The sequence below is a fragment of the Camelina sativa genome, chromosome 3 (genome assembly GCF_000633955.1).
Source record: "Camelina sativa cultivar DH55 chromosome 3, Cs, whole genome shotgun sequence".
In the NCBI taxonomy this organism is placed as follows: domain Eukaryota; kingdom Viridiplantae; phylum Streptophyta; class Magnoliopsida; order Brassicales; family Brassicaceae; genus Camelina; species Camelina sativa.
The window spans coordinates 12,362,218-12,388,646 of NC_025687.1; the positions used below are offsets into that span (position 1 = coordinate 12,362,218).

At 36.4% G+C, this 26,429-nt stretch overlaps 8 protein-coding genes across 13 annotated transcripts; 4 read left to right on the forward strand and 4 right to left on the reverse strand.

Annotated features, from left to right (window-relative positions):
* LOC104776739 (ethylene-responsive transcription factor ESR2-like) lies at positions 1,140-2,054 on the forward strand. The gene has a single exon (XM_010500851.1). It carries the CDS (start codon positions 1,140-1,142, stop codon positions 2,052-2,054), a length of 915 nt encoding a protein of 304 aa, XP_010499153.1.
* LOC104776740 lies at positions 9,730-10,307 on the forward strand. Its single transcript, XM_010500852.2, has one exon. The coding sequence runs from the start codon at positions 9,853-9,855 to the stop codon at positions 10,102-10,104; it is 252 nt and encodes an 83-aa protein (XP_010499154.1). The 5' UTR covers positions 9,730-9,852; the 3' UTR covers positions 10,105-10,307.
* On the forward strand, positions 11,232-11,775 carry LOC109131122. The gene has a single exon (XM_019241698.1). It carries the CDS (start codon positions 11,307-11,309, stop codon positions 11,568-11,570), a length of 264 nt encoding a protein of 87 aa, XP_019097243.1. The 5' UTR covers positions 11,232-11,306; the 3' UTR covers positions 11,571-11,775.
* Positions 11,963-12,919, reverse strand: LOC104776742 (probable E3 ubiquitin-protein ligase XERICO). Its single transcript, XM_010500857.2, has one exon. It carries the CDS (start codon positions 12,662-12,664, stop codon positions 12,266-12,268), a length of 399 nt encoding a protein of 132 aa, XP_010499159.1. The 5' UTR covers positions 12,665-12,919; the 3' UTR covers positions 11,963-12,265.
* LOC104776741 lies at positions 12,830-16,280 on the reverse strand. Of its 3 annotated transcripts, none has more exons than XM_019243672.1 (15): positions 16,089-16,280; positions 15,785-15,872; positions 15,590-15,695; positions 15,411-15,503; positions 15,221-15,325; positions 15,051-15,134; positions 14,854-14,972; positions 14,669-14,770; positions 14,473-14,586; positions 14,336-14,392; positions 14,171-14,237; positions 14,014-14,067; positions 13,842-13,919; positions 13,717-13,752; positions 12,830-13,539 (listed from the first exon to the last, which is right to left on the reverse strand). In XM_019243672.1, the coding sequence occupies exons 2-15, from the start codon at positions 15,802-15,804 to the stop codon at positions 13,420-13,422; spliced, it is 1,155 nt and encodes a 384-aa protein (XP_019099217.1). In that variant the 5' UTR covers positions 15,805-15,872; positions 16,089-16,280; the 3' UTR covers positions 12,830-13,419. The 3 variants fall into 3 exon arrangements, with proteins under 3 accessions (XP_019099217.1, XP_010499155.1, XP_010499158.1); XM_010500853.2 differs by having other exon boundaries at positions 15,590-15,698; positions 16,089-16,279; XM_010500856.2 differs by having other exon boundaries at positions 15,590-15,698; positions 16,085-16,279.
* Positions 17,100-20,626, reverse strand: LOC104776743 (myosin-9-like). 2 transcript variants are annotated; one of them, XM_010500858.2, is made up of 5 exons: positions 18,898-20,626; positions 18,738-18,814; positions 18,245-18,356; positions 18,002-18,118; positions 17,100-17,611 (listed from the first exon to the last, which is right to left on the reverse strand). In XM_010500858.2, the coding sequence occupies exons 1-5, from the start codon at positions 20,302-20,304 to the stop codon at positions 17,261-17,263; spliced, it is 2,064 nt and encodes a 687-aa protein (XP_010499160.1). In that variant the 5' UTR covers positions 20,305-20,626; the 3' UTR covers positions 17,100-17,260. The 2 variants fall into 2 exon arrangements, with proteins under 2 accessions (XP_010499160.1, XP_019099218.1); XM_019243673.1 differs by lacking the exon at positions 17,100-17,611 and adding an exon at positions 17,620-17,743.
* On the forward strand, positions 20,872-23,443 carry LOC104776744 (E3 ubiquitin-protein ligase RGLG2-like). Of its 3 annotated transcripts, none has more exons than XM_010500859.2 (10): positions 20,872-20,993; positions 21,289-21,505; positions 21,597-21,681; positions 21,779-21,919; positions 22,014-22,127; positions 22,222-22,286; positions 22,373-22,452; positions 22,539-22,772; positions 22,865-23,018; positions 23,103-23,443. In XM_010500859.2, the coding sequence occupies exons 2-10, from the start codon at positions 21,305-21,307 to the stop codon at positions 23,238-23,240; spliced, it is 1,212 nt and encodes a 403-aa protein (XP_010499161.1). In that variant the 5' UTR covers positions 20,872-20,993; positions 21,289-21,304; the 3' UTR covers positions 23,241-23,443. The 3 variants fall into 3 exon arrangements, with proteins under 3 accessions (XP_010499161.1, XP_010499162.1, XP_010499163.1); XM_010500860.2 differs by having other exon boundaries at positions 21,293-21,505; XM_010500861.2 differs by lacking the exon at positions 20,872-20,993 and adding an exon at positions 21,038-21,164 and having other exon boundaries at positions 21,293-21,505.
* LOC104776745 (cytochrome P450 86B1-like) lies at positions 23,482-25,259 on the reverse strand. Its single transcript, XM_010500862.1, has one exon. It carries the CDS (start codon positions 25,206-25,208, stop codon positions 23,634-23,636), a length of 1,575 nt encoding a protein of 524 aa, XP_010499164.1. The 5' UTR covers positions 25,209-25,259; the 3' UTR covers positions 23,482-23,633.

Genomic DNA, 26,429 nt, shown 5'->3' on the forward strand with positions numbered 1-26,429 from the left:
GACTTATGATGATTTAGATGTAAATGGGAAATTAAATTAATTGACAAAAGAAACGATATGAAATTAGTGGCGCAGATTAATTTCCGTAAACACAAAGGGTCATTAGTCACAATCGAGCTACAGTACGAAAACCCTAAAGAGGCTACACCATGAAGAAAGAGCCCTAGTTGAGACAAATCCACGTGACTTTGGTTTACAGATTAAAACAAATATACAAAATACAAAACCCTAAATAAGCAAATCGACCATAATCTCGTAAAAAGAACAGACAAAACACAACCTCATGTAGAAGGAACAATTTCTGAGCGCCGCCAGTGTTATTAATTCAGAATCATAATAATTTCACGATTTTCAATCCTTTCATATCAATAAACTACTGTGTACATCATTTTAAACTATTTATTTATTATAATGACTAGAATTAGTAATTGTTATTCCCAAAAGTACTGTTAAAAAGGTCCTGCTGCATAAAACAGGGAAATTGTTTGAAAAATACATAATGGAATCAATTTTGTATTTTGAAATTACTAAGAGAGGATCGGAGAATGTTTTCTAAAGTGCTGATTTAGTGTGCCAAGCTTTTTTAGTTTCAAGCATTAGCATTTATTCCTCAAAAAAAAAAATTGTGAAAAATCCATATCTTTCATTAGAAACAAAAGAATAATTCGAAAGGATATAATTAAATTCACATTATCGAGAGGCCTTTAAACTCTGACAGTAAGAAAGAAAGGTTCAAGGGCGTTAGAATAAAAATAGTAAATAATAATTATGATATTGTTACTCATCAAAAAGACATGTAAACTTATTACTCTGCTTTTATGTAAGTCCGTAGAAAAGTAAAAAAAGACATATAAGTTCGAACGTGGAACATGAACTTCGTTAAACGTACTTTTGCTTTCTGCATCTCTCATACTCATAGAGTCACAAGTCAATAAAGACGCAAGTCTCATTTTTATATTTTATTTATTTTTGGTCAGGTAACTCTCTCATTTAAAAAAATAATTAATGTGATTTTTTGGTTCTATAAATACAGAATCAGCTATCATCACATTCAGGTGCCCCAAAACCCTAAAAGAACTACTGAATTATAATAATAAAAAAAATTTATAGCTAAAAGAAAAAATTCAGTCAGGTCAACCATGGAAGAAGCACTCATGAGACTCGAAGGTGCCGAGCAGAGAGAAGCCAACAACAATTCTCTAAAGAGAAAGACATCAAGACCTTCGTCCACCGCTCCTAGCTCTCCCGGAGCAGCTACCACCTCCAAAGCTGCCGCCGGAACCAACGCCTCCGGTGGCTCCACCATAAGGTACCGAGGCGTGAGGCGTAGGCCATGGGGTCGTTATGCTGCTGAAATACGCGACCCACTGTCCAAGGAGAGACGATGGCTCGGAACATTCGACACGGCGGAGGAAGCAGCTTGTGCATACGACTGCGCCGCTCGAGCCATGCGTGGTCTTAAAGCTCGAACCAACTTCGTCTACCCAATGCCTTCTCTTGACTCTTACCACCACCGTATTTTCTCGCCTCCTCCGATGAATATGTTCCTTCTACGCGACGTTTTAAACGCTCAGTCTCTTTCTCCGTTGAACGCCTTCTCTTACCCGCCTTGTAATCTCTCTAACGTAAACGACGCCGTTCACGAGTCCTTCACTAACGTCAACGATGTCTCCGAAGATCTCTCACCTAAAGCCAAGAGGTCAAGTACCATTAACAACGAGAGCCTGATCTCTATCTTCGAACCAGAACCAGCTGGTTCTGGTCTACTTCAAGAAGTTGTTCAAAGCTTCTTACCAAAACCTATCTCTCAACATGTTTCTACATTTCCAAAGAACAACCAACAGTCGGTTGGTGTTTTTCCGACACTGCCAGAGACCGGTTTTCAGACAGATCTTGGTTTACCCAACGTCAACGTCGAAGGAAACGGATTTGGTGAGGTGAAATATCACGGAGAGTTGGGTTGGGCTGATCATGAGAGTGGGTTTGATTCAGCTACGATGCAGTACAACGGAAATGTTGGGATGCTTTATCAGTATTGCGTTCATGATTATTAGAACATTTTTGTTGTGTTCTTTACATGCTTATTACTTCACTGTTTTTTAGGTTATGACTCAAATCCTTTTTTGTCTTTGTTTCTTCATCTAGTTGTATGATCAGTTTATCCCTCAAGATAGAATGCTTTAGCAAAGGACAATTTTATCTGAGTATGAGCAAAGTTAATTAATGATGTATTAATACATGTCGATTATGAGCTAAGATAATTAATTTTTTTTGGATATTAATAGTCGAGGGAATGAAGACAACACCAAAAAGACAAAAAACATCTTCAACAAAAAATAGTTCTTTTCTAATAAGTTGACTTCAGAATCCAAAAAGACAGCCTTTGTCCTCTTAAGTTTTCCTCCTTTTCCTTTTCCCGGCCCTTTCAATCACCGGAAGCACATAATGATATTTTAATTTCCCAAAATCCTTACACCCTTGTTTGTCGGTAAATTATCACAAGTTCTACCTAGAGGTTCGATCAAAAGTTGAAGTGTTTATAGTACCATCAAAACTCAATAAACATATATTTGTATACTTGAATTTGCATAATTGCATGTTAAGTTATATATTGGATGTGATATTCTAAGGCTCCAAGGAAGGAGATCAATCAACAAAAACAACCATCCCATTTATGATTTTCTATAGGGGTACTCTTCAAAAATCTAAGATCATCTAAATATCATTACTATTATTTGTAAAATCGTTTATCTAATAAATCTTTGTTTTGTAAAAAATTACAAAGATATGTTATTGGAGTTATAATCAAATAATTCATTTGGATAAACGGTAAAACTATAATTATACATCTACTGGAAATGGATAAACAGGCGGATCTAAATCGTAACTGTTGATTTACTTTGATCATATCCATCAATTTAAAAGAACAAAACCTAGAAAGGGTTTTTCTATGTGTGGTCTCTCGCCGTCTTCAAATTAGGTTATTCTTTGCCTCTATTTTTCTTCTCAATCTCTTTGTTTCCTTCTAAACCCTAATCTCTCTTTTGATTATACATCAAATCTAATTCTTCTGTTCAATTAATGTCAATGATGGAGATGTTCATCATAATTATCACAGTAAAAGTTTTCTGATTCTGGGTATGTTTTTTTTTTTTTTTAATGTATAGTCAAACTTCATTATGTACCTTGAAATTGACATGACAGTGATCACAGACTAAAATTGTTGGAGTCTCTCTGATTTAATTTTTGTGGTTGCAGGTAGTTATCTCAAGAAATCTCTGAGGTACTTCTTCTCTTTTGGGTATTTTTTTGTTTGTGTAGTTGCAGAGACTGGTGCTGAACAATTGGTTAAGAAAACTACGACGATGACTACTGAATCCTCCATGAAAGATGCTTTCTCTACTTATGATGATTATCTCAATAACTTTGTAAGTGATATGTTTTCCTCTTTTTCAAATTCTCCCTACAAATCTCGATGTTGTTATGGTCTATAATGTTAAAAAGATTGAAACTTGTGTCATGGGATTGAGTATTTTAGGGATGATTTGTGAGGCAGACAATCAAAGTAATGATCTTTCAAATTGCAACTTCGATTCTTCTGTTATTTTGAGTCGAGGGTGGGTTTTGTGTATCGTCCTGTAGTGAATTTGGAGCTTTGAGTCCTTCCACTATGATGAAATTGAGTATAAAGGAGAATGCTTTATCTTTGTAGAATGATAAACGAGAAAGAGTGGTGAAGGCAAGTCGTGATATCACAATGAATAATAAAAAGTTATTTTTCAGGTTCACAGATGTCTATGGTTCTCCTAAAGATATCTTTGCTAAAAGGTTAGTTTCTACGGTGTACAAGGAACATTCTCCACTTGCTTTGGGTGATGAGGTTTGGAGGCTGAAAATATTTGAAAGGACGTGACTTACCATAAGAAACTTTATAAATTCAGATAAGTTATTCAATGTATAATGGTTATTAATTACTTCTTTTGCTGTGGACTTCTTGGAGAGTTATCAAGTAGATCATCACCATCACTTCTTTTTCTCCCTCTTACTACTACGTAACACAACTGTATACAGTGTCAATCCATCACCATATAAGTTTAAAGCTTATTGGATCCGTCGCATCCCTCCTCGGTTATGGGCTACTGCGTATTTTGAAGGACAAAGGTTTGGACATGTAACCGCAAATATAGTTGAATCCTTAAACTCATGGATCACTGCTTTTGAGGTTATTATAAACCCTCCAAAGTCTCTGAGACCGCCTGGGTAGGCCGAGGAAAAGACGGGTTCGAGCTAAAGATAGAGGACGAGTCAAGAGGGTTGTGCATAGTAGCCGGTGTAACCAGACCGGACATTTCAGAACCACTTGTGCTGCACCCATTCGATCTGCAACGAAATCTGTGCCTGTAAGTTTCTTAGCTGTTTTTGGATAATGTTAGTGTCCTAATCGAATTCACATATCTGATTTGTCTGTTGATTTCTTGGGAGAGGAACAATACTGCAGACTGAGCAGGTTATCGGAACAGAGGCGAAAAATGCAGGAGTCAACTCTATTCTATGTACTGTAAAAATTTCGTATCTTTGATAAATTGCAGGCGATGGAAGGAAACAAACACATGAAGAGCATTGCCTGTTTGCTGAATCCTTTTTTTACTTTCTTATATGCTTAGCTTGAGCATAATTTTACGCATAAACTCTCTTCTTTTCCTGTAATTCCTAATGTCAGATTGTACTTTCATTTACTTTGTACTCAATGTAGCTTTGAACCAAAAAGAACTTGATTATTATTATTATCACACGGTACAAAGTGTTATGTTTTCTTAATGTAGTCTTCATTACAGTTCAAATAAAAATCAGTCTGTACCAAAATATGAAACAATTTCCGAAAGACTAATTTCCTGAAAAACTGGCGAGGTCGTCCGAAAGACTAATTTATAATTATTTGTTGGTTTGGATTTAAAAATTAGATGATTAGGGTTTAGATTTTACAATTAAATTGAAATTATATGTCGATTTGGATTTACTAATGAGATAGTTAGGATTTAGATTTTACAATAATAATAAGGTTTAGGTTTAAAAATGAAGTGGTTAGGGTTTAGATTTTCAATTATAACTAAATTATATATAGGTTTGGGTTTACAAATGAAGTGGTTAGAGTTTAGATTTTACAATTTAAACAAAATTATATCGGTCTGGTTTAGAAATGAGGTGGTTAGGGTTTGTATTTTACAGGTAAAATAAAATTATATATCGGTGAGAGTTTACAAACTTAATTTATTAATCAAATATCCAAAAAACAATATATAATTTCAACAAAAATTGAATCAAAAGACGAAAATCTTTTATAATAAGATTATATATAATTTTTTAAAAATACTCTAAATATCATCGGAAATATATTAATGTTTATGCACATAATTTTATATCTGAACATGTAGATTAAATTATGATTAAAATTCGAGTCTATTTATGGTATTACGATGAGAAATGTCAAGGAAGTGAGACAGAAATGGGTAATTTATATAATAGAAAACATTGTACTTAAAACAATTTTCAAAAAAAAGGTTGACTATATGACAGTTAAAGAACTATTTTGAGACAAGTATTTTGAGAATATGGGGTATTTTTGAAAATATTTTGAGAGTTTTTGAGAATTATAGTTTCTACTAACTATACAAATTAAACATTTAAATGAAGAATACATTTATTTCGTCTAAGTTTCTTATCCAAAATTGATTTATAACATTATTATATGAGTAGTTATTTAAAAGAGAATGGTTTATGGGACATAAAATTTCTAACAGGATGAGATGAGATGCGACTGGACTAGACGAGATTTAACACTCCATAAAAAAATTACTTTAACATTTTCGACAAACAAGGGATGTGCTTGATTATTATGGATGGATTGCAAAAGGAATTTATATTTCCGAGGTAAAGAAGATGAAAATCATGTTTATTTTCGGTCTGGGTTGTGGTATTCTACACCAAAATATTGACAAAACACCGTAAAAGAGTGTCCAACTAATTTTTATGGAAAATTCTAATATTATACAATTAAAATTTTACAACCTAAAAGGGTTTATTATCTGACTGAATATATGTTTTACCAGTGTATTTTAAAGTAACTAATTTACTAATTATATACATATACTTTAAGAAACAATAATTAAAGTTTGAGAAAAAGTCCATTCTATTTATAGTATTAAGACGAGAAATATTATGTAAACTGAAACGGGTAATTCGAACAATGAGAACCATTTTATTTTTTTAAAAAGGGACATAAATTTTAGATAAAAGTAATTAAATAATATAAGTTCATAAATTCAAATGTAAAGTTTTTACTAATTTTGATATGGATTGACTATGCGGCATGCAATTAACCATTTTGGAACAAACAATTTTAATATTTTGGTATTTTTGAAAACAATTATATAATTTTTGAACATTATAATTTTTTTGATAATTTCAACTAACTAAATAAAAAATGTTTAACGAAGAATTATACTCAATCCTATCTTTATTTTTTACCTAATCTCTTTTAGTAAACATTGTGTAACAAGTAATAATTTAAAAGAGAATGAATATAAGACGAAAAATTATGATGGATATGGGAAAAGAAAGGACGAGACGGTATGAGAAGAAACGAGAGAAGATGTGCTGGGATGTGAGGGGATGGGATAGAACGTGTTTCATGTTCCAAACTAAATATGTTTAGGTTTATTTTTTAAAAATTACATGAGAATAACACACTTATGCTACAACACTTGGACTAATATAATTCGTAATCGATTTACGAATTTAAAATTTATATGAAAATATTTTGTCCCGTGCTATAGCACGGGGTACTACCTAGTTGTGGATTAATTATAGAAATAGGCATTTGTTTACCTAAATATTTGAAATTAGGAACTTATGTCCGTGCTTACAAGATTATGCATTTTATTTCGACCAAAATGACGAAATTGTCCTTACTTCCCCATCAACGCTCAACTTTGTTTTCTCCTCTTTCTCTCCGCCGTGAACCAATATTTTCTCAGACTCTCAAATCCAGTTCTTCATCGTGAATCAAAGAAAGACTTATTGTCTATGAAGCTTTGTTAGCCGTATATCCATTAGAATCTTAGGCTGTTGGATCTCGACGCAGATTTGAACTCAAGTGATGAAAGTTTCATCTGCCCTCATTTTTTCTCACAACGATTCACCCTTCCCAACTTCCAAACGATTAAGAAGATGATGGCAAGATCTCGAATCTTATCAACGGCGGTGACGATCATAGTGAGTTCCACCTTGAAGATGGTTACCGTCGTTCAAGGCTGGCGATTGAATCAGTTACCTACTAATTTTATTCAAGATTTGTCAATCACAAAACATGTAACTTTTAGTTTTTGTTCAGATTTGAAAATGAATTAGAAGTTTTAATTCAATTAGTGTTTATGATTCGAAGAACCCAAGGGTTCTCTAGACATAATCCTTTTAGGATTTAGTTTCTTTTACATATTAACACAATTTATTAAATTCATTGAATTTGTTGGTTCTCATAGATGGTTGTTGATGGTGGAAAAGTGTGTTTTGTGATGGTGTTAGTCGGAGAAGAAGAAAGAAAGAAGATATAGATAATGAAGGATAAAATTGTAAAAAAATGCCTATTCTTATAAGTATGGACAAAAGTCCCTAATTTCAAATATTTAGCTAAACAAATGCCTAATTCTATAATAATCCCAAATATTTTAGTTCATGATTTGATATGGAAAGATGTTGTGATTGTCTTTGATTTTAGATGATCACATCAGTCGTCACAATTAAGTACATACAGGATGAAGAAAAAACGGATCAATAAAAGGAAATAAAGTGATTTTCTTTTAATTTTTTAATTTCATGTAGAAGTATTTAATATATATTAAAATTAATAAAGAACTGATTCAGTTAAAATAAAATAATGTTTTATATAAGTTTTAATTTATTATTATTTCACATATATAATTTGAAAAGATAATATTCAATTGAATTTGAATATCTTTTTGAATTTTTTTTTTGCATTGCACATATAGTAGGTTATTATATAAATATGATATCTCTGTGATATATCTCTCCCAACGAAGAGTTCGCCCTAGCCGTCAACAAGCTTCAGTTCTCCGTTTGCCCTCTCCGGTGGTCGGCGCTCCTCGCCGCTGCCGTGAGAGGGTACCTTAGTCTCTCTTTTGCTGTTTGTTGTTTAGTTCCTCGCTTCCTTTAACTCTTGGATTTCGGTGGAGATTGGCTTCACTTTGGTTGAGACGGCAGATCTTCACGGCGGGGCTTGCGAGTTTCGTCGGCGGCCAGCTTCTCCTTAGAGAGTTTTTTCTTGGGTTTCCTAGATCTATTATTTGGAAGATTCGACAGAGTTTTGAGTTTCATGGTGATTCCCAAAAGTTGCTCTCGAATCTGTGGTTGTGGTCTCGTTTGTTTCTTTAGCTCGGTAAGCTGATCTGCTGATATCTTCTTCACCGTTGTCTAGAGCTAAATGGAACTGTTTTAGTTTGTTTCAATTTCTTGGGTTAGTCGTTTAAGTAGATGTTTGGCCTTGGACTGGGGAATCTTTTGGTCTGCTTAGAGTTTCAATTTGGGTTTGTGGAGGTGGTTGGAAGTGTCATTTTGCAGAGAAGATGCTAGCAATTCCGGATCTGGTAGATCCACTGTATGACTCGAAGAATAAGGTATCTTCCTTGCTAGGTCCTTTCCTGTGTTCTTTCGTTCATGTGATGTTCGATTTGAAGCCGTCAGTGTTGTGTGGTTGTGATTGCGTTACCTGCCCAGCCTTTACCTTCCTATCACCCTTGTTTATCTCGCCCTTCCTTGGATTCCTAAAAGGCGTGTTCCCTCTCTAAGCTTAGGCTTCGTTTTGATTGAAGAAATGCTAGTATCCTTTGTATGCAGTTGGTTCTTCTCATTGTTGTGGCTTGTTGTGGTTGATAGTTGTCTCGGTTAGACTTCGCTCCTTGTCTTGCATTGCAGATCTGTTTAGATTTGATTGTGTTTTGAAGGCTTCTATCTAGACGTTATGGGACGTTGTAGTCGTCGTCGTCGTATCCGGAAATGTTCGAGTCTTGTTTGCCGGGTTATGAAGTTCTTGGTTCTTGTTTCGAGAGATTGGCTCTCATATTGATAAGAGGTGGTGGTTGTTATTATTGGATTTGCCTTGGACATCCTTGGTAAAACTCTTCTACAAGAGCTTCAGAAGAAGAAACCATGCGTTTGGAGACTAGTTTATTTCATAAAGGTTCAGCCTAGTTTGCTTTTGTTTTTAGCTCTTGGGTTGATCCTCTTTCCAAAGTTAAAATGTTTTGTTTTGTTGTTTGTTTTCTTTGTTGGTTTTTCTTATGCGTTCGGGGATTGTTATTCGTCTGCCGGCTTTGTTTCCTTTTTTTGGGCTTTAGACTTCGGGGAAATCTTGTCTTCCGCCGGGTTAAGTTATATTTTAAAATGTATTCCACCTAGTTTATCAATAATACCAGATGACAAAATATATATATATATATATATATATATTTATATATATATATGATATCTCTAAACATCATTTATAAAAGAGTACTATAATCGATGAATGATGGAAGTCATATTAATAGTGAATCATTATCCACTTAAGGACCGATGTGGCTTTTGGAGTTAGGAGTAGTTGAAAGTTGAAACATTATGAGAAGTTAAAGGATACAGTTGGTCCTTGATGGAGTCCATCATCATTCTCGTGATGATCATGCAAGTAGAAAAAGATTTGTTCAGCCTTGAAGCTTCTTCAATATATAAAATGGATAAAGAGGTTAAAATCTTTTTATATATACATCTTTGATTGCTCTTTTTCTCTTTCATATTCAAATTATGAACGATAAAGGAATCATGGAGACTAAAGCTTCCATAGGGGAGACGGGCCTTGGCGGGCTATCCCGGCAGACCAGCATCACTAAGACCAACTGCATTTGCTCACCGACCACTCACACGGGGTCATTTAGGTGCAAGCTTCACCGGACTCCATCGCTGCAGCGTAACAAGAGCGTTGAGACGAACATACTTCAAAATCTTATGACCAAGCCAGATGATTCTAGCACCGGAAATGAAGCAGCAGCTAAGTAGTCACTATAGGAAGCTTAGGGTTTGTTTTTGTGTCTATGCTTTGGAGCATTATGCTAGTGACCAAACAAGGTATTATAGTGCTATTCTCTTTTGTCTCTAGTCTTGTAGTGAGGTGCAAGTTTTTTAATTTATATGTGGATATGGAAGCTATGTAAAACATTTATATTTACTTTTTCAATAAATTTATTGATCATTATATTTTCCCCACTTATCAATTTCGGTACAATCTTTTACAATACAAGAAAATCTATGAATTATGTCATTAATTTTTTTCTAATTCTCGCCTCCAATACCACCCCCTTAGGCTTTGTTGGAAAATGATTTTCTTTTTCTTGGTATTACACGTTGCCTCAAGATCTTGGCCTTTAAGATGTTTAAAAGGGCGTTATGATCAGATAACTTTTAGACAACTAGAGACGGAATAGTGCTACAATGGCAAATCAATATTTTCGTCTTTCAAAAGATTACTAAAACATCTGTAGAGACGATTGCAAGTCGTTCCCAAATTATTTGAAGTTTCTAGGCTCTCATCCACAGGTTCTCTCAACTATGTTATGGGCTGGGCCGTGCGGGGCCAGATCAATTAGGTTGACACAACCTACATCACTTTTTGACCAAGCAACAAAGACAAATCTGAAATCTACAGGACGACCGACGAAGAGACCCACGTTTTTCCTACGCCTCTCCATCCAAGTTGCGCATTAGACACAATATTATTTGGCCATCGGCATCTAATTCGATCATAATAGTGTGACGAATAACCAACAGTAACTACCATATACCATTTCGCCGTTTGTAATCGTTGGCATATACGACCTTAGAAAAATTATAAACCGTTGGCCCACTTCAAGGATACGAAGTTGTTGAAGTTTTCGACCAATCAATTTTGCTATTGTTTAAAGCTAATCTCTCACACGCTATGTTTCGTATTGGATCCCTTACCTATGTCATTAGGCCATATCTCTAGACATGTGCATTAGAATATATTTAAAATCAGCCAAACCTCTAGGAGTATATTTCTATATTTGCTCGGACAAGACATAAAGAAAAATGGGAATCGGATTCACGCCCATCTATTATGTTGACTTCGTAACCTCATTACATTTCTTATATAAACGACCCTTACGATAGCTTTCAAAGATATCGCTACCAAAACAACAACACTCGAAACAAAAGACAGCTAAAGGGTTCTAGTTTTAAGGATGGTTCTTGGAAACTCCTCCAATCACAAATCTCATCATCATCATCATAATCATCACCACCGGGACTCGATGAAGGAGTTCAGAGCTGTCTTTTCAGCAGAAGATCCGATTCAGGGCTTCGAGTATGCAGATGTGAGGAGGTCGAAGAGCGAGAAGATGGGCACGAGAGAGGTTGCAAAAGCGGAGGATGTTGACAAAGAGGCAGAGGAGTTCATCAAGTTTGAGCATACGAAGTTCAGTAAGTGGATGACTAAGAGCGCCTAGTGTATGCCGTATGCGGACAAAGAATAAGAAATGATAAAAGCTAGTGGCATACCATATTGGCATATTCTATATAGATTGTATTAAATGATATTGTGTTCTTCTTCTTCTTGTTTTTATTTTTGTTTTGTAACAAAATGGGTGCTCTTGTTACCTTTGTCTACAAAAGGTGCATGGAAATAAAGACTATGATTAGTACTAAACGTAATATTATGTACTTTTAGATCTTTAGTCCCACGCAATTTTTGTTTCTNAAATATAGAGGAAGTATAGCCGCCACTCATGTTCCGATGGGCGATTGGGTTTTTTTGNACAAGTTATATACTCTTAGTTTCACATTTAAATGCAAGATTGTCACACTAATCATGAATACATGAAATTAAAGTGCAAGAAGATATAGAATATAATTCTTTCGAAAATGTTAAAATACAAGAGTTTAAGAGTTGAAATATGCGTTCTGCATTCATATAAGACAAGAGATGAAACCCCTTTTTAAAACCAAGAAAAAGGGGAAAGCACACACATACAACAATTAAAGTCATTGTTTATTATGAAAAAACCCCTTTTCCAAACCAAGAAAAAAAAGGGGAAAAACATAGACACCAAAAAGGGTAAAACAGAGGATAGAGAATGTGGCATTTCCCTATAAAAGGTAAAAACAAAGCAGAAAAGAAAAGTGTAAATAAAGATTCACACCACTAGAGAATAGACCTGCAAAGTGGACATGTGGTGTGGTTATTACCAAACCAGTTGTCTAGACAAGCTCTGTGGAAGAAATGCTTGCAAGAAACCAACTCACTCACTTCCTCTTCCTCTTTAAACCCACACAGACACACACAACACTCCACACCTTTCTCTTCTTCTTCACCTCCTCTGTTCTCACACAGAGACTTGAACTTCGTTATCGAGACTCTTCTCCTCAAGAAATCCTCTTCAGCCACGTCGTCATCTAAGTCGATGGAGGCTTCGCTCTTGGATACCACAATTTGAAAAACAGACCTCACCATGTTCTTTAACAGAGTGACTAAAACAACCGTGTTCTTCACCAGAAGTGGTAGTACTCCTTCTGGCGCTGTCGGAAACTGCGAAAGACCCATTTCTTTGTAATGTCTTCTTATTTAGCTTCTATAAACAAAAGATGAAACTGAGAGAGTCTTTTGAAAGTTTTGAGACTTGAAGAAAAAAAAAAACCCTTAGAAGAAGAGAAATATAGAGGAAGTATAGCCGCCACTCATGTTCCGATGGGCGATTGGGTTTTTTTGTTTTTGTTTTTTTAACCAGCGGTGGTCTACGCACGTGTCGACACAAGAGAGGTTGTCCTTAGAGACTCATCCCTCTCAATGTCTCAACTTGATTGTGGTGGACACAAGGTAGGTTCGTCCTTTTTATAACGAAAACAGAATTAAAAAGTGAAAAAACTCTGTTTTTGTTTTGTTTTTTTCTATGTTGTGTTTTGTTTGTAGATCTTCTGACACGTATTGCGATCAGCCAACCAGGTGATGCGTTGTGGAGAGCTCCTTGTTCTCCCGAGGTCGACTCGTAATCGACACGTGGAGACTCACTCTCTCACGATCGCTAACTTAAGAATGCCATGTAATAATGTCCAGACGCATTGACAAATCATTTCAGAGTCCACACACCTGTTCTGTTTCAGCTCCTCACAATCTTTTTTGTGATTAAAACCATGAATTATTATGGACAGTCCTCTTTACTAATATCAATGGAATCTGTTTAAAGAGATGTGGTTCATCTCTAACCTGTAAAAATGTATATATGTTGAGACAGTCTATATAGTATATATAGCACCTCAGAAGTTTATCCTGGCTACAAGAACTACTAATATGGTAAGGTCCTATCGAGAGGTGGTTGAATTGGATGGGCTTTCAACTTGTAACGATTTGAAATAATCCTTCTCTGCGTTTTCTACTCTTTTCTCGAACAATTTCCATTCCATTTGACATCTATCTCTCACCTGCAAAACACACAAATTTTAAGACAGATTGGTCTATTAGGTTTCTTGCTAGTCAAGGTATCTAGAAACCTAAGATAGTCCTAGGTTTTTTGTTATAGAGAACCCATGAAACTCTCCCAAAAACATGACCAAGCTTCTCTTTCAAACAAAGGCAAATACAGAACCAAGTTTTCTTACCCCTTGCCATGGCGCTTTTCCGTTCTCTGAGTTTCCCTAAACATATTGGCAAGAAAAGGAGAAAGAATGAGATTTTGATTGTTATCTTTTTCCTTGGAGAGGAGAAGGTGAGCAAGTTAGTTAACCTCATTGCCAAGGGAAGGGATAAATTGATGAACGATCCACTGAGAGTCTACTATTCCTATCTTCTCATATGCAGGCTCCTTCATTTTTCCACATAAAAATGGAAGCCTTAATCGATCAAATACGCAATTACGTTAATATAAACACTAAGCAACATGGTAGTCTTTTGTGTACCTCAACACATCTTCTGAGTGCAAAGTCAAGACCCCAACCATGAACCAAATCATTCTGTTTTCAGTTCATTATTAGGTTTAAGTCAGGAATTTGGGAAAAGGAAACGGAAACTCTTAAAATAGTGGAATAAGACAAGAGATAATAATGTAATTGTGACCTGGATCATATGCCACACGCAGCGCCACGCATTTTTTGAGAAAACAGGAGCCATGATTTCCACAAATCTGTGGTTTTATGAGAGACCCAAAAATTAAGCTAAAAAATATGTGGACATGTAAAACTTGAGTTCGATTAATCGATAGAGAGATTATTCTAAACATACCCAGCACACGGAGGGCGTGGAGGATGAGAGCACCAATCTAGTTTCTCATCTGTTTCCCTGATTAAGATTCAAGCCACATATATTGTAAGATAATAAAAAATCATCTAGAGAGGAAGTTATGAGTCAGATTTATATACTTATGGACTTCACTATGTTCTCTTCTTTTGGTGATCTGCCAATTAAACCCTCTCTCTGGGTCCAAACCAGGCTGCGAAATCTCAAGGCCGTGCTTCTTCACTATGCGTACGTATCTTCAATAACAAACATAGGTTAGAGATTTTCTATTGAGCTCATTAACTAATGGAAGTGAGAAAGTAATTAAAATAAACTCGCTCTTCTGCGTTGAAGTGATCGACTCCAAGATCTTCATCCCATATAAATATATAATCGTATTGTGCTACAATGTCCGGGTGCAAGAATCTCTTTGCATACCACCTTGAAATTCACAATATTAGAGTCAAGAACGTCATATAGCCAGATAAAAATTAAAAGGGGCTTAAGCAAAGATACTGATATACCATTTTGTCTGCTTTTTGACACTTATGTGTATTGCATTCTTTGACCACTCAAACTCATCATTCCACTCACTAGTCCTCCCATCGTAATGAAACAGAACAATTGTAAAGTTGTCTGAAAACTGGTTTTTTGAGTAGACAATACATAATGAGTTTACTGTTTAGTAAAAAGAGAAAACAAGAAAGGGCATCACACAAACCTTGTTAATATATGCATCTATATTGTGTCTCTGCTTATAACCCACAGTAAATGTTGCTAGATATCTCGGTTGTTTCTTCAAATCCTGATGAAACAGAGAAAACAAACTTGAAGCTAGTTTTACTGATCACACATGAAAGATGGTAGTAATTTTCAAGAACGAGAACAAACCTCATCAGGGTTCCCCCATAATCTGCGCAAGTAGAAGTCTGATTCGGATGCAATAATACCGGGTGGTAATCTCTCAGCGCCTCGAGGATTTGAAGGCTCCCATATCTGAACCAAAACATTATCTTATTAAGCTTTGGTTTTGTTCTTAAAACATCAAAAAGATACGTGTACATTCCAACATATAACATGCCTTTGTGATATCAATGGCTTTGGGAGGAGTTGCAGTTTCTGAATTCCTATGTGAGATAGCAATGGAACGAAGAAGATTTCTGGGGAGACTCGTCTACACAATTAAAAATGGCATGAGATGGAGGATAAAAATCTAAGAAACAAAGAAGACTTTTGTTGGAAGATAAGAATAAAAGGAACCTGAGTGATCCATAAAGATGGAAAAGATAGTCCAAGAAGAATGCCAAAAGCTATAGCAAACAAAGCAGTTGTAAGAAGCTTCATGCTCTCTTCTGATCTCCTACTACTACTAATAATAACAAAAAATCACATTATCAACGATCTGACTGAGAGAGAACAATAAGAGAAAAGAGATATAAAATGGGCTTTTCTTACCTGCGTGACAAGATTCCCATAGTTATGTTTTTAATTACAACTTGTCATCAACAACATCTCGATCACTACTGTTTCTTGATAAACCAAACTGAAATCAATCACTTGATACGATCAGAACAAAACACGAATGATCAAATCAGAAGACTTCATTTGCTTTTATCACCTTAGATTAACAAAACAATGCTACATTCACGTGTCATCAGCAATGTTGATTAGCCATAAAAAAATTTATACACGACAAAGCACGAAGGTGATGATAACAATAAAACATTTAAAATATAAAGAAAGACGTGACATTACATACAACGTAGAACACCACGAACAAATTTGAGACGAGTTTACGCGTCTTGATGATCAAATTAATGGTATTCTTTTTTCTTCTGGAGATCCTTATTCCTCCGGCGATCTCCAGTCTTCAGAGCAGACGTGTGGAACTGAAAAGCTGTTTCGTAATAAAACAAAAAGAAATTGATATTTTTGAGGAAATTTTAGATTTTTATGATATGACTAAATTAGAGGTGATTAGGCATATAGAAATTTGAAGCCAAAACGGGGAGTTTTATAACCTTCACATATATAGAACTTTTTTCAATTAATTTGGGTAACTTACTCATATGAACAAATATATTAGTCATGAACTCATGATGACTCCTCCTCCTCACCCACCCAAAAAAGAATAAAGATCAACAAGTTATAATCCTTTGATGGGTTACAATTTGAACGGTTCAAAAGTCAATGCTGTATAAATCAATATCACCCTTTTTTTGGAAACTATATATACCACTTTGAAACGAAATCACAATCTTTTGCATACATTTATTACAATATATTTTAATTTATTTTTACAAATGTAGTACATAGCAATTTATCTACCATTCTGAAATTTTAATGGCTTTCCTATTATACATGGTCATTTGGAAAAATAAAAAGTGTTGAAAAAAATAAGTAAATATAAATTGAAATCTGTTGATGAATAGTTTACTATTAATCTAATATTTCTCAATTATTTATGGTACAAAATACCTATAAGATCAATTCATAATAAGTTATGATGAACAATTATTATTTATTATATTAAATGCTCTATTTTTTTCAATTGAATTTTATGTTCAGCAAAAGTAAATAAGATTAGTTATGAAGTCAACAAATAGCTAAGAAATTGAGTTACATAAGTTGAGTTTTATCAATTTTGGATGCATCTCTTATAACTTTGATCCATGAGATTCATCATCATCTGAGCCATTTGCACTCTATGATTTTGAGCAAAAAAGGATGGTAAGAATCACATTTTGTTAATGATCACTGTAGTGTTGGGTGTGGGAAACACCGTACTCTTCAATTTTTTTTTTGTCAAACATTACAACATGAAAACATGTTAAAAGCTTTGAAAAACTTTTTTTTTTCAGATGGGTATATACATAAAAATCAAAAACAAATACAGAGAGTATGTTATTTTTGTATACAGTACCGGTTTTATCATAGTAGAGGTTCCGCGAGTTCCATCTCGTTCGCACTCTCTTGTCCCGACTCAATTCTTCGACCTCCCACAAAATCAATCCCGAGAAGTTGCCACGGCCAACACGCATATCTAGCTCTGTTTGAGTTATTCATGTCTCTATGGGTTTCTAATTCTTCAACTTTACGGTTTAGCTCTTGGATTCTTTCCCTCAACTTAGTCGCCCTATTGTCTGCGAGTCTCAGAGATCTCTCTGCAGCATCCCTTGCACCCATGGCTGCAGCAGCTGTCTCTTCCTTAAACTTTAGTTTCTTCTCTGATTCTACAATCGCTTGCTTTGCCTCTTCAAGTTCTTCTTTTAACACAGACAGCTAAAAAAACAAAAACAATAAGAGTTAAGACTATCATGCCTTAGGTCTCAGGAATGGCATACCTATAACTTGAACAGAGTGCATTAATAGGATCCAAAACCGGAGAAACTTCTTTACTCACTCCACCAAGAACTACACATCATAAACAGACTTAATCAAAAGGGAGAATCTCTACTCCCAGCCCAATTTCTAAGGCCGAGGACAAATCCTGGATACCCTAACTATCTCCTAAACTTCCTTTATTACCGGTAAGCTTTCTAGTTAACTGACTCAACTATAAGTACTAGTACTGAGCTTGGCAACATAGTTATAATCCACTACAAACCACCTAGGGTAATTACAATGCTCCTGCACTAGACTAACCTCAAGAACTTATCAGTTATCACGTACCTGGGATGTGAAGTCTTGTTCAACAGCTCCACCAGCAGCAGCCTCCTGCTCGGCTGCTACTTTCCATCTTGTTATTTCTTCTTCAGCAGCAGCAATGTCGGTCATAAGTCCTTCAACCTATCATCCGAAGGAACCCAAAGTTCAACAAAATCTTGAGACAGTGTTATATACTTTTTCATAAAAAGCCAAATGATGCAAAACAATCAGCTTTCACAGCAATCTAGGAGGCTAAAATTCACTCACGTTTTCATTCGCTATTCTCTCTTTTTCTTTAAGTTCTTCTATTTGGCGCATTCTCTGGTTGAGCTCCTTCGTTTGAGTGTCCAACTGTTTCCTAAGAGCGCTAGTCTCTTCCCTGGTTGATACATGCAAATACAAGTGGTCCGCATAAGATACATCAACAAAAGCAAGCAAAAGAATTACTGTGGACAGCAAAACAAACTAGAAAACTAGGAGTATTACATATAAAAAATGCATTACTCAAGAAACCACTTAAGAGATGTATTTAAAACAGTCACTTCCATGACGTTTCATTGACCACCAAGTACGATGTTGCAAGCACAAGTGGAAATTCAAGTTCCTAATAGAACCTTCATCAAAGTTTTCTTTGCCTCACCGTTGCTTGGCCACCTTATTTTATGAGGTATAATTAAGCATCTACTTTCCTTGCGACCAAGTAAATTCCTCGACTAAAGTTATTAGATATAAAGGAGGAGTTATGCGTGAGAGAGCTTGCCTTGATTCCTCCAACAAGTGCTGCAGTTCAACGATCTCAAGCTGAGATGCCTTGACAATATTTTCCAATGTGCTGGCCTGCATTCCAATACGGAGACGTCACAAGGTACCCGCAGAAATGAAGTTCATCAAAAACATAATCGGCATAAGGGAATACACACCAGTGAATATATTTCATTCTCCTCTGTACTATGATCATCAGTACTATCACTATGGGAGTCCTGAACCTTGCCATCCTTTAAGAATTTATTGAATTTGGAATCAACACCAACATCTCTCAAACCATTCTCTGCAGCCTGGAACATTTCTCTTTTTTGGAATGGCTGCTCCGCGATCATCCTTTTGGACAAAGCGCTCCTCAGCAAAGTACCAATATGTTCCTTCTCCTTAACTAATAGACCCACGGTTTCATTCAAATTCTTCAGTTCATGGCTATTCTCATCCACCAAACTCTGTGCTTTCCCAGAAACCACTTTGGTCAGTTCGAAGATGGATTCCATACCTGCTAAAGAAGCTCGAATGTTCTCTTCCATCTCTGTCTCTTGAGGCATAAAGAAAGACTCAGAAAAATCTGACTGTTCTGAACTCTTTCCATCAACTATCCTTACAACCTCGTAAAGCTGGTCATGGATCCTTGACACAAGATTCAGCTGATCCATCAACAAAGGACGCTGAGCTACCATCTTCACTTCCAGAGCCTTCAACTTTCCATCATACTCATCAACCAACTGTTTCAACTCCAGAACTTCACCTTCCAGTACACTAACCTTCTCTAAATTACCTTTCTCAAGCTCAGCAATCCTCTTATCTTTCTCACTCACACGCCTCTCTAAATCATCAACAACTGAAGCCTTCTCCGCAACCTCCAATCGCAAATTACTGATAGCAGACTCCAACTGAGAAACCTCAACGGCTATCTCATAATTCCGCTGGTCCATCTGCTCCCTAGCTTCATTTCTCGACTTTGCACTAGTATCAATCTGCCTAACGAGCTCCTCCACGATTTCATTAGTACGCTTAATAACCCCATAAGCAACAGAAGCTAGACCAGTGTATTTCTGAGACTTGGGAAGACCCCCATTTGAAAAATTCTTAAAGCTGCTTACTTTACCAGAAATCTTTTCAATCCCAGATACCAACATATGCGACGAATTCTCAATCTCTGCTTTCAAAACATCTCTAGATCTCACAGCCTCTTCAAGCTTCTTCGACATCTCATCCTGCTGCATAATCAATTCATCTTTACCTTTACTCACATTCTCAAGCTCCTTCGTTAAACTCTCCTTCTCCTTCAAGGCTTCATCTCGCTCTCGCTTAGACTCGTCACGCTTCTTGATAGCCTCGTGAGCAAGAGCCTTTAACCGATTGAACGACACCTGGAGCTCCGATTTCGAACTCTCAGCAGCTTCTCGAGCTTTCTTCTCACGATCGAGTTCCGCGATTAGTTCATTTATCCTCTCTTCCGACGCTTCTTCCCGCGGCGTATCTTTCAAAACAACAGGCGCTGGTTCGTCGGACTCAACGTCGCTGAGGACAGCATCGGTGTCCTCATCGTTTCCGTTAGCCATCTCACCACCGTACGATCAGTAAAGACGATTTGGCCTTCTCTCCGATCTAGGATCGCAACAGTGACGTGCAAGGAATTGGAACGCAAAAATTGCTTCGTCAAGGAGGCAAAATTGGAATAAAATGGAAGATCGAAAAAAACAGCGTTTTCTCTACCAAACAGCCGTCACTGATCTGAGAATGGAGATTTACGAAAAGGGTATATCGGAGTAGGTTGGAAACAAAGAGCCGATCTTCAACGGCGGAGGAACTTCAAATTCGACGGCGGAGAAGACAGAAGAAAAAGCAATCTCGGCGGTGGGTTTGGTTAGTTTACTGACTCTGTCTTCTTCCATTTTATATTTTTTTTTAATTAATTTAATAGACTTGTTTTTGTATTATTTGTACGGCCAACTATGTTAAAACTTAAGCCCGTTTACTTTTGGCCCAACTATGTTAAAACTTAAAGGCCGTTTAGTCTTTTCTTTTTTGTTTGTTTTTTGGGAAGATGATATCAAATCTTACCTAGATAAGAGATGTTTTAGTTAAAAGATTTTGCTTAAGGAAGTAGTGATAAATCCATTCCCCGATATTATAGCTAACTGAATTTGTATATAACAAACTCTGCATTCTAAAAAAATTGATTTTCACAAAGCATCATTCATTCAGCAGATTCAGTGTACGCAAAGACAAAATCGATTCCTAATAAAAGGTAACATAATTGCACTTTCAAATTTACTGCTCATTCTTCTCTCCAAGTTTTTTTTTCTTTTTTTTCTTTCTACGATCAATTGAATAAAAAAAGTTGGATCTTTTCACTACCGGCCGACGACGCTTCAGTTTCCAAAAAAAATCAATTCTTTGATGATTTTAGTATGTTAATGTAATAAAAAAAAAACAAGAACTTTACTGATTCAAACAATGTCAAAAAAAGAAGAGAAGAACTTCATCAGATCGATAAGTCTCCAGCAAAATTGATTTTTTTTTTTTTTTTTTGTGTGTGCAAGGCAGTTTGATTAATCTATGATGGGAAGTAGCAGTTCAAAACGCTCGAGCAAGAGAAGCAGTCGTAGATATTCTCAAAGTGCTTCTTCATCTTCTTACGGACACAATCTAAACTACACTCCAGAGGTTCCTGCTTCATCTTCCAGTTCCAGGTCTGTGAAGAACCAAGGCAATAAGAAGTATTCTCAGATTGGTGATTACTACCGTTCCATTGATGAGGTCCAGTTTCCATTTTGTTGGCCATGTTTATGAGAGATTCTTGAACGTTTCTTTTGTTTGTTGATTCTGTTTCTTGAATGTTATTATATAGGTTACGGCTGCTCTTTCTCATGCTGGTTTGGAGTCATCGAATTTGATTGTTGGTATAGATGTCACTAAGAGCAATGAGTGGACAGGTGTGAAAAGTTTAATTCTTTTTTTCTTTTAATGATGTATGTTTAAGCAATTGAAGGTTATAAGTAATGTTTTGGTGGGTTTGATTTTGAATTCAAGGAGCGAGATCATTCAACAGGCAAAGCTTGCATTACATTGGAACAACTCCAAACCCGTACCAGCAAGCTATTTCCATCATTGGAAAGACTTTATCTGGTTTTGATGAGGATAATTTGATCCCTTGTTATGGATTTGGAGATGGTAATGATATAAAACAAACCAAAAAATACTTTGTTATTATTAGCACTGTATGTTTTAAGAGAAAAATGTTCATTTAAATGTTTGATTCTTGCAGCTACAACACATGATCAGCATGTCTTCAGTTTCTATCCGAATGATACATTCTGTAATGGGTTTGAAGAAGTCCTTTCACGTTACAGAGAGATTGTTCCTCATCTGTGTCTTGCAGGTTTGACATTAAGAAACTCCTTTTTCTGCTTGTGTATGTGTGTGTGTGTGTGTGTTTTGTTCTGTTACATTACCTTTGGTCGCTCATGTCACAGGGCCAACTTCTTTTGCACCCATTATCGAAAGGGCCATGACTATTGTGGAAGAAAGCGGAGGACAGGTAAATAAAAAGATTCTTGTTTTGCTACATTCATTATCTTACATTAATCTCATGATTGACTAGGTTCTGATGTTTATGAATGTCAGGTGACAAGAAGTGTTGATACAAATCAAGGCGGCCTCAGCTCACAAGAACAAAAGACCATTGATGCGATCGTTAGAGCTAGGTACATATCTCTCCTTATGTCTATTCGAAATCAGATATATAATAATATACTCTGTGCTTTATTATAACTTGCGGTGCAAATCGCAGTGCATATCCTTTATCGATAGTTCTGGTCGGTGTTGGAGATGGTCCTTGGGATACAATGAGACAGTTTGATGACAACATCCCTGCTCGTGCCTTTGACAATTTTCAATTTGTGAATTTCACTGAGATTATGGCAAAAAACCTTGATCCTGGAAGAAAAGAAGCAGAATTTGCACTTTCCGCCTTGATGGAGATCCCGTCTCAGTATAAGGCCACCCTCGAGCTCGGCCTACTCGGGTTTATATCTTGACTTTTTTATTGAGAGTATTACTGTAACCTCTGCAACTACAAAACTCTTTATTATATGACCCTTGTTTCCATATTTGCAGACGAAGAACTGGAAAGTCTCCAAACAAGATTGCTCTTCCACCACCAATCAGTGCTACTAACCCATTTCTGAACACCACCCCGAAAACTTCCTGGTCAAGCACTGTTGCAGCCACTGCACCGCCTACTTCAGCTGCTAGTAGTAACGAGAGAGAGGTTTGTATACATGTCTTTTAATCATAAAGAAACTGTGCCATAATTTATATATCATTTAACCAAAAATTTTAAAATGAATTTCAGAGTTGCCCGATCTGTCTGGTTAATGCAAAGAACACGGCATTCAACTGTGGCCATCAGACTTGCCATGGATGTGGACAAGACATTGATAAGTGTCCCATTTGCCGCACCACTATTGCAGTTCGCATCAAGCTCTATTAAGAAAGGTACTTTTTCATCAGATCATGGACCACAAGGTGAACGAAACCCGTTATTTTTTTCTGAGGGCTTCGCCATTGTTTCTATCTCTAGGGGAATACAAGATTTTGTAGTTCTCCATTTATTCTTTCTGTACATAATTTATTCTCGCATTCTTACTGTACTTGGATTGGACACTTTTCAGTATAGCTTTAGAGCTTTTTTAATAAACAATAGATTGTTTTGTTTCCATGATAGTGTCAAATTGTGAAAACATAAGTGTATTTAGTTAAACATATACCACCACAACAGATTTTAATACTAAATATTGAATACCGTCTAACATAACTTATTTTACTGAGTACGACTTTGTTATCCATAATATACCGAACCGATAATTTTCAAACCAAACTTACCTTACGAATTGCGGGGATGTAGCTTAACACGCATACCGTTCTTCATGTACAATGTAGTCGTGAGCTTGGGAACAATCTCCTGTCCTTGAACCACTTTGACTGAATACCTCATCAAGACTGCTGCAGCCACCATTTTCATCTGTGTATACGCAAACTTCATCCCAACACATAGCCTCGGACCTGCGTTGAACACAACGTACTTGAACTGAACGCCGCTCACAATTCTTCCTTCTTTGATCCATCTCTCTGGTTTGAACTCTTCCCAGTCTTTCCCCCAAATCGATTCTATTCTCCCCATCGAGTAGACCGAGTAGTGAATCCTAGCGCCTTTCTTCACCACTGTCCCATCAGGTAACACATCGTCTTCTAAAGCTTGTTTCATCTCCATTGGAACCGAAGGGTAAAGCCTCAGTGACTCTGTTAGAGCAGCTTGGAGATACACCATTCCCCTAAGCTCTTCAGCCTCGAACTGGTCTTTTGTTTCTTGTGTTGTACGTTTCCCTCGGATCTCTCTGATTTCCCTTAGGATGTTCGTCTCGACTTGAGGATGTTTCTGAACTAGCCAGAAGAACCACACGAGGGCCACTGATGTAGTGTCCCGACCCGCAATGATGAAACTTGTGCAGAACTCTCTGAAGTACTTGTCTGAAAAGTAGTTTCCTCTTGTGATACCTTCTTCTTTCTCGTACTCTCTCTGCATAAGGCGTGACAAGAGATCAGAGGACTCGTTTAAGTTCCCCATTTTCCTCAGCTTGTTCCTCCTCTCTCTCACTGTCTTATTCGCAAATGCATGAACGATTCTGACCGCTTTTTTCAGCTTTCTCTCATACCCAATATCTAGAAACCTCAATGGCTTCCACACAAAAGGAGGTATCAGAAACCTTGCAAGTGTATACTCCGTGGCTTCCTCAAAAGCCTTAGCGAAAGGAATCTCAGGTAAATTGATCTCTAAAGATCCCGGATAAACCCCAAATGCAGAGATACAGATGTTGTCGAAGGTGAAACGCAGGAGCACATCTTGTAGATCAAAGACTCTCTTAGAAGTAGACAACTTCTCCATCAGCGGCACGAGCTTCTGGTCCACCAGATCTCTCATGGTAGTAAACGTGTGCTCCAAGAAACGAGAAGAGTGCATCTCGGTTTTAGCCACACGTCTCTCTTCCATCCAAAGCTCACCATCAGCATTAAAGATCCCGTCTTCAAGAAGCTCACGAAACCTCTCTCTATAGAACGCACCTTTTGGATAGTTCTTGAAATTGGTTTTGAGAATGTGCTCGATGTTTGCAGGATTCGCGGTCATAATTCCGTAAGACCCACCGAACCAAATTCCTCTGTAATGAAACGTCCCACCAGCTCTGACTACGCCTCTGGTGCACCAACCAAACAGATCGTGTTTGTTTAGGGCTAACGGCGGTATGATTCCCAACACTGGCCACATCACTGGCCCACCTTTGCTCACTAACTTTTCACGCAAGTAACTAAAAAGAAAAAGCCCTACTAGGGCTAAAGCCACGTCCGATAACCTCAAGTGGGTGTATACCCATTCCACCGCAGAAACTAGCATGTTCATCTCCATTACGTCAGAGACTTTTGGCCGGTAGTGAAGAAAAACACAAAAGGGTTTAAGCTTTTCGCTGAGTTGCAATGTAGAATTAAGATGGTAAGGGGTAATAAATAACCAACTTATGAGATACCAGTATATTATTAAATGACCACACCAACTTCATTAGACCCCGAAAACAGGATTAATTAACTATTCGGCTAGTATATAGTTTTATTGAGGAAACATAACTATAATAGTGGGGTTAGGCTAGCTGTAGCGGTTTACTAATTATATAGCTCATACAAAAATGCTAAGGAAGTAATGTGTTTCACAGAAATGCACACTTTGGCTGATTATATAAACTATCCTATATGTATTACGCAATGTTAAAATAATGTTTTTGTTGCTGAAATTATCTCTACGCCTTAAATATTTCCTCAACATGATGGTTTCGCATATGAATGGGATATTTATATTTTTGTCAAGACATACTTATCTTAGAATTATAAATTTATAATCCATCTGCTAGGCTCTAACTCCCAACGACTTTAAGCGTTGGGTGAAAACTAGTCGTCAACTTCAGCAAAAAAAAATTTCAATAAATATTTGTAAATATGTAATTAACTTTGACCATAAACGGAGACAAAAAGAAAAAGATCTTCAAACTTCATAATCTTAATCACTAATTATGATCATTACGAAGGTACATAAATAGAACATTAATTATGGTCCCCCTTCTTTACATCTTATACATAGAGATTGCCTTTTTATGAAGTTGATGAGTTTTGCATCTAACATCGTCAAATGCTATTGTTCTTGTAAGAACATACTGTAACTTTTGTTAACGGGGGAAAAGTGGAGATTAACTAATTGAGATTGAACTTATTCGAGTAGATGGTATCGTTTCGTAGAAGATTATATATGAAATATATTCTAGAATATTTGATAGTACATGGTTACTATTCTTTTCTACAAATCTAGGTTTTGTATTTCAATTATGAAAATGAAAGGTTCAATTTTTCTTAGAGAACTTTAGTTTCTCTTGAGCTTTTGCAAGTTCGAATAATTTCTTAGAAGTGTGAAGTGTCTGTTTTGCCTTGGTGTCTCGTCATTTTATATATCTTTGAAGACTCCGAACATGTTGATCTTGGATTATGGGTTAGTTAGCCTAATTAATACTAGTACTAACAAAATTTTGGGTGAACTGACAAAGTAACGACTGTGCCGAAGATTAATTAAATTCTTTGTAAGTAG